This window comes from Nicotiana sylvestris, chromosome 9 (assembly GCF_000393655.2).
Source record: "Nicotiana sylvestris chromosome 9, ASM39365v2, whole genome shotgun sequence".
NCBI lineage: Eukaryota > Viridiplantae > Streptophyta > Magnoliopsida > Solanales > Solanaceae > Nicotiana > Nicotiana sylvestris.
The window spans coordinates 136,207,592-136,215,195 of record NC_091065.1 but is presented as its reverse complement, the minus strand read 5'-3'; the positions used below and the strand labels follow the sequence as shown (position 1 = coordinate 136,215,195).

The 7,604-nt window shown below is 44.9% G+C and overlaps 1 protein-coding gene across 1 annotated transcript; it reads right to left on the bottom strand.

Annotated features, from left to right (window-relative positions):
- Positions 1-2,754: 2,754 nt before the first annotated feature.
- LOC138878281 (uncharacterized) lies at positions 2,755-7,003 on the bottom strand. Its single transcript, XM_070157947.1, has 7 exons — positions 6,926-7,003; positions 6,368-6,559; positions 6,170-6,294; positions 5,832-5,971; positions 4,940-5,029; positions 3,766-4,107; positions 2,755-3,260 (listed from the first exon to the last, which is right to left on the bottom strand). The coding sequence occupies exons 1-7, from the start codon at positions 7,001-7,003 to the stop codon at positions 2,755-2,757; spliced, it is 1,473 nt and encodes a 490-aa protein (XP_070014048.1).
- Between the last annotated feature and the right edge of the window lie 601 nt (positions 7,004-7,604).

The window sequence follows — 7,604 nt, the reverse complement described above, 5'->3', positions numbered from 1 at the left end:
GCGAATTTCACGGCACACACGGTCATAGGATGGAAGATTGCAAACAGCTCCGAGAAGAAGTAGGCCCGGCTAATCAACAAAGGGCACCTTCGAGAGTTCCTCAGCGACCGAGCCAAAAATCAATTTTGGGAAAGAGAGGCGAATAGAAAAAATGAAACAGAAGAGCCTCAACATGTCATCCAAATGATAGTTGGAGGAGTCGACATCCCATAGGAACCCATTGTCAAACGAACAAAAATATCCATCACTAGGAAAAACGAACTCGAGGTTATAACGACGCATTGGTAATTTCTTTCCTTGTGAATACATTTCAAATTAAACGTGTGCTTGTGGATCTAGGTGGCTCGGCCAACATTATTAGGTTGAGGGTGGTAGAGCAGCTTGGACTGCTCGACCAGATCATGCCTGTCTCTTGAGTCCTCAACGGATTCAACATGGCAAGCGAGACAACAAAGGGGGAGATCACTCTCCCGGTCAACGTGGCTGGCACAACCCAAAACGTCAAGTTTCATGTCATCGAAGGAGACATGAGGTACAATGCCTTGCTCGGAAGGCCATGGATACACTGCATGAGAGCAGTACCATCAACCTTTCATCAAATGATGAAGTTTACAATGAAGGACGAAATAAAAACGGTATATGAGGAGCAGCATGCAGCAAGAGAGATGTTCGCGGTGCACGATGTAGCACCGAAATCGACACCTTCAACATCAAAGGAGCCAAAAGATAAGCAAACAACAAATTAGAAATCAAAAGCTACATTTTTGGCTGCACCCTAGTGAATGAGCAAAGGACCGTACCGCATCCCAGGAGCAAGCAGTTGAAGCATATTGAGGCTCGAAATGCCATCGCTAGTAAGGTATAACCGTCTCCCTTTTTATTTACACCTTACACTAACCTGTGTGGAGGTGTCTGGTTAGAAAAATTGAAGCACCTTCCAGGTTGAAGACCTTGGATTTTAAAGCATGTGTTGCACTCTTTTCCTTCGATCGGATTTTATCCCAAGAAGGGTTTTACCGGCAAGGTTTTTAACAAGGCAACATCTATATGCTACCCAAGGAGAACTTAACAAGTATTATTCAATCAACCTCGAATACTGGGGGGTATCCCTCGGCGGATCACCTCCCCGGAGAAATCAAGATAAGCCAAAGAAGGTCTCCATAGAAAAATGATGTAACGGGTCAAACGGTCAAATGAACCATGTCCGCATAGAATAATCGAACCCCCAACGACGAAAACATGTATACTTGTACCAAGTAATCAAAAGAGCATCTTTTACCATCAAAACACTTTGCACTTTAAAGATGTTTGCTATTTTTACAAGAAACGGCCCCAGGGCCAGAAATTTCCCGAACACTCGGGAACTGACACAAAAAACTCGAAGCCATAAGACCTCCAAGCCGGAAACTTCGCGCTCATAAGCCCTCAATGAGGCAACATCAAGTTTACAAAGAATGACTCCAGAGCCAAAAACTTTTGATGTCTCGTGGACTGTCGTGGACTGTCACCCCATCGAGCTATTAAAAAATCGAGGCCATAAGACCCCAAGTGGGCAACCTCGAGCCCGAAAGCCCTCCATGTGGCAATTCTAGAAAATGTAAGACCTCCATGAGGCAATATCAAGTTCATAAGGACTCCATAAGGTAACACCAAATCTGTAAGACCTCAAGCAAGGCAAAAATTATACTTGTGCCAAGTAACCTATCTGTAAGACCTCAAGTAAGGCATGCTCAAATTTATAAGACCTTACAAAAGGCAGAATCCCGATCTTAAAGTCAAGTCTATATATTCGAACTTATAAGACCCCTAAAAAGGTATACCCTCGATATAGAAGCTGAGGCTACCTCACTCGGGGACTAAAAGGCTACGGCCAAATACAATGACTACGGTCATAAGGCTCTGGACAAACTATCGCGACTCGGGAGTGACCGACCATTGCCATAAAATCACAGGCCTTCAATTACTTCGAAAATACTTCGAAAAGAACTGGTTAATCAGGCTACCCTTGGCATAAGCAAAAGAGCTTCGATCATATCAGCTCCAAACAATAAAAAGGCTTCGAGATAATTCAACTATCTAGCGAAACCTCTCGAGGTGCTCATTTGTCGTTACATAACGGCTCACAATCGAGGTTCTTATCGAACCATCAAAAAGTCGGACGAACACAAAATTTCAAAAAGTCTTTAACGAGGGAAAAATAAAGTCATATTAGAGGTTGTACAGACCCAACGTGTAAGAGCCTAAGCGCCAGCACATATTAGAGGTCGTGCCGACCCAACGCATAAGAGCCTAAGTGCCATCCTATATTAGAGGTCGTACCGACCCAACGTGTACGAGCCTAAGCGCTAGCACATATTAGAGGTCGTGCCGACCCAACGCGCAAGAACCTAAGAGCCAGCTTAAAATTCAAAAACTTAAGGGTCGATGAACTCAAGTTGAAACCTGACTCGAAGACTGAGCCCAAAATGGTTAACTAAAAAGCACCTAAGGGCAAATGCGTAAGAGCCTACGGACCAGCCCAACAAGCCTCTGGGTTGGTTTATAAACCTAAGGTTTTTACCTCGAAGGCCAATTCATCTGGCTAATCATTGACAAATGTCAAAATTCAAAACAAAGAAAGACATACTCAAGCAAAGAAAAATTCATGGAAGGGGAAAGCCGAAAGGCTTCTTTTTATATGTATATGTGAAACAATAAAGTCTTCATTTACAATGTTCTCTAAGAGCATTATATGTAGAATCAGAAAGGAAAAGCCTAGCCTATTTTCCCCTTGGGGACTGCGGCCCCATCGGCCTCTCCCTCATTATCTTCGGCATCAGATACCAGGAACTTGGCATTGTATTCATCCGCCTTGGCATGCTCTATCTCTTCCAAGAGATCAAAGCCCCTAGTATGGATCTCCTCGAGGCTTTCCCTCCGATATTTGCACCAGGCATATTCATTGCTTCTGCTCTCCCAATCAGAAGCCCCTCTTAACTCAGCTTGAGCATTGGTAGCGTTTTTTAAATAGACGACCACTTTCTTATCAGCCTTAGCTCGAATCTCTTCAACTTCAGCCCGGGCGTCCATGACCTCGACCTTCATTTTCAAAAGGCCAGATTCAAGCATTACAATCCTACTCATCTGAACTGAGCTATTTTCATGAGCATTACGGAGTTGCACCTCGAGGGCAGAAGTCTTAGCCAAAGCATTCTTCTTGGCCGCAACTTGGGCATCTATCTGAGCCCTTAGCTCATTACACTCATATCTGGCTTGATCAACTTAGCCCCAAAGGTGTTCCAGGTCCTCCGTCTTACTCTGCAACTGAAGTATCAAAATATTAATCTCTGAGGGTAGAAGAAGAAACATGCATTCCCTCGAAACAAAGGTTACCTATTTCTCGAGGCGGACTTCATAGTTCAGGCTTCGATTCATCTCGTACTGAAGGTGTCTCAACTCTTTCGCCTTTTTACCACAAAGAAGCCTAAAGGATTTCTCCCCGTCCAAGGTTTTTCGCAACCTGGCTTCATGGTGGAGCAACTCGGACTTGATCTTGTCAAAGGCCTATGAAAAAGAAACTCAGTGTGAAAATGAAAATGTAAAACCAAAAAACCAATAAAGTCAAAACACATCACAGAACAGAGCTGTTGAACCTACTCAAAAGTTGAGCATACATCTACTGGTCTGGTCTCATCCGCCCAGTTGAACCGTTCTTAGTGGAAATATGATCGCTCGAGACCTCGCTTGATTTAGGCAGCCCCTAGCCTCGAATATCCTTCAAAGTACCTTCGACGGGAGATAAAGACGGCGGCAAAAAATCTATATCCCTTGAAGTACCTTTGACAGGAGAAGAAGATGGGGGCAGAAAATCCTTATCCCTCAAAGTAACTTCGACGGAAAAAGAAGACGGCGGCAAAGAAGGAACCATTTTTCCCAGGCTAGAAGCCTCAGGTGCTGTAAACTCAGCCGATACATCTTCTTTGAGCCTCCGAGCAGAGCTTTTCTCGCTATGGTCACCCTCGTCCTGCGAGGATTCCTTCCGTTTGTTATCATTCCTCGGCCCCGAAGCCGATGATCCTTCCTCCTCTCCAAGGGGACACGGTCTCATCTTATAAAATCCTCCAATGCCTGTGGTGACGGAGTTAATACATATAAAAGAAAGTACATTTCAAAGAAAATAAACCACACAACACGTACTGTGTTGCTTTGCCTCCCATCTACCCTTTGATAGATCTCGCCACTGCTTCCAGTTTTCAAGTCCAATCCGCCAGGCCGGGGACCTCGTCTGGAAGCCACAGGGTTTTTGTATAAAAGGAAAGAAAAACATCTTTACGCAGTCTGCCTCCACCATGAACAAAAATGATAAAACACAAGTGTACCTCTTACGTGTGAAATTGCATTTCTCAGGAAATGGAAGGAACTCTATAGGGATAATATCGACAGTCCGTACTCGGACAAATTGACTTATCCACCCGGTCCCCGTCTTCTTCATTACTGGCAATAAAAGGCTGGGTGGATCGACGTCATAGAGTAATGAGGCCTCAGTAATGAAAGGGATGGTACAATTTAACAACATGACTGAGGGTGAACTCGAGCCTGGCTTTATCTACAAAGTACCTTATCATCAACACTATCCTCCAAAACGAAGGGTGAACCTGTGCTAGGGTAACCCGATACCTTCTGCAAAACTCGAGCACGACTATATCGAGAGGGCCGAATGTAAAAGGGTACGTGTATACATTCAAAAACCCCTCTACATGAGCCATGATGCTCTCTTCCATGGAAGGTACCTGCAGAAGCACCTTTTCTCCCCATCCGCAGTCTCTCCTAACTGCTTGGAGGTGTTTCTCTCCTATTGATGAGATGAACCTCGATGCATACTCCCTGCGGCCCTAAATGTTGGGTGGTCTCTCTAACGTAAAATCCCTTCTCGAGACAAATAACCTCGAGGTTAGCTCACCGGACGCCGATGGTGTACCACCAACCGAGTGAGAAGCAGAGGTGAAACTCTCCTCTTCTTGGTGAATGGATTTTGGCGTAGCAGCCATAACTATGATGAAACAAGAGAAGGGAAATGAAAACTTAGGTGAAAGCTTTGAATTAAAATGGTTAAATAACTGATGCAAGGAAGAAAAGCTCTACAAGAAGGATAGTTGATCAAAATATCAAAGTCCTCAAATGAGAGGAAATCAAGCTCACATATAGAGCAAGCGGCGACTGTTCGCCTACTCTGAAGGCCAATTTATTCTGACTAGGCCATTATTACTTTTAGGGAAGTGTTCTAGCGGGACCACCTCGGTCACTTTATGGCCATGTCATACGAATGATGTTGTCATACAACACTCGAGGGGTCAAGATTCCTGTATCAATCTAGCCTCAAGATGGTGCCCGATCTTGAGGATCTCTATTACTATAACTATGGGCTCTGAGGAGCCATCTATATCAATCTAGCCTCGAGATGGTGTCTGATCTCGAGGATCTCTGTCAATATAATAATGGGCTCTAAGGGGATATCAACATCAATCTAGCCTCGAGATGGTGCCCGATCTCGAGGATCTCTGATACTACAAAAGGGCACTAAAAGGGCTATCAATCTAGTCTCGGAATGGTGCCCGATCTCGAGGGTCTCTACTATCCCAAGTATGATCTCTAAAGAGCCAACATCAAAATTCAAAAGACTAGCTTTTTATAAGCACTGGAAAATAAAATTTGAAGACTTGAAACAAAAGGGTCTCTTTGCATTCTCAAAAATACATTTACAGAATGTGCCTTTACAAAACTTCCCCGAGGAGCCCATTTACAAAAATAAAGAAAAGGAGAAGCAGAGAGGATGACGTGAGTCTATTCCTCACCCTCACTACCGTCTGAATCACTTCCAGAATCCTCATCTGAAGTAGTTGAAGGTGCTGATTCTTCCTCCAAGGTTCTGGCTTTCTCAATCTCAGCAGAGAGATCGACACCTTTGGCACTTGCTTTCTCGAAGGCATGCCTCCTATCTTGTAGACGATCATAAGCAACGGCCCGAGCCAGCTCCTACTTAGCCTTCTCGGATATCTCTTTGGCTCGATCGTTTGCGGTAGCGATATCTCTCTTGTATGAGGACGCATCTTCATCGGCCTCAGCCTTGGCCACAGATAATGCAATGACCTCCTTCTGAGCACTTTGAAGAAGATCCTAGGTCGAGTCCCACTCTCCTCGCAAAAGGTCTTTCTCTGAGCTCACGACCTCATTCTGCCTTTTTAGCTCGAGGATCTTCGTATCATTGGCTGCAACCTCTTCTTGAAGTTGCCCCACCAGGGCATCCTTTTTCCCTATCTGCAAAGGTGGAACAAGATAGTAAGTATCAAGTTATAAGAATAAAAAGATGAACACATGAATGACGTGTTACCTGCCCAGCAAATCTAGTTCGTTCCTGGTGCACGCCCTCCAGACTTGCTCGAAGATCACTCAACTCCTCTTCCTTTGGGGCAGAGGAAACCTTCAACTCATTTAGCTCTGAGGTGAGCTTTTCGAGCTCCTCCTCATGGCATGAGAGCTCATCGTGAAGCTTAGAAAAGGCTTGGTCATACAATTTCTTGACCTACAACAAAGAAGTTAGAAAGGCAAGGGTAAAAATTTAAAACGCAAATGGTATGTCAAGAATATCACATGCTTTTGAAGCCTCTAAGCCTCCTCGAGAGCAACATGGGCGTCGAGATCTGTGTCCTCGTCGACATCAATGAATTAGTCCTTGAACGCATCATCCTCTCCCTGAGGGGTACCCACATCGGCAGCGCCCCGTTCTGGGCGTCCCTTATTCCCCCTGAGAAAATAAAGGTCCGGATTCAAAGCCGCCCATGGTATCAATTTCTATAGGGGTTTCTTATTGACCCCGAAATTTTTTGGATTCAGGCCCTCCAAGCTCGCTAGTCGAGGATTCACTGGCATGGACTGTACCATATCCAACTTGAGGCTTGGGGACTACGCCCAAACCCTCCTCAAGGGTCTCCTCAGCGCGATTCTGGTCCACATTGGCCAACCCCATCTCAACGGCCTTCTAACCAACAACTTGTAGAGTATCAGCACTCTGTCTTACCCTTTTTACCACAGGCGATCACCATCATCATCATCTTTACGAAGATTTCCCTTAGCAGTCGAAGTCAAGATTGTGGCATCGTTCTTAGGCTTGCGAACCTTGGGTTTCTTTGATTCTGGAGACTCGGTTGATGCCTCCTTATTCCTCTTCTTACCCTTATCGGGTTTTGAGATTTGTTCTTCACCAGCAGAGGGTGGTCTCATCAACCCACCATCCCCGAGGCCTACACAGTCATGATGTATTAAACTTACAACCACCAAGAATACTTATATGAAATTTGGCAACGATAGCAAGAAGGGCTTACCGTGGTTCTTGGCTTGCCACCGCGTCTTGGCTAAATCACGCCAAACACGTTCGCCGTATGGAAAAGCGAAGTCTAAACACCTGATCCATCCCGAGAGGTCCTGGACCGTGTTGGGAAACCAAATGGTGGCTATATAATCAAGATAAAATCAATTCAGAAGAAGAAGATGGGGTAGTAAAATGTGCTCGATGTAATAATACTCACGTTTCATGTTCCATTCCTCCGGGAATGACATCCTATCAGCAG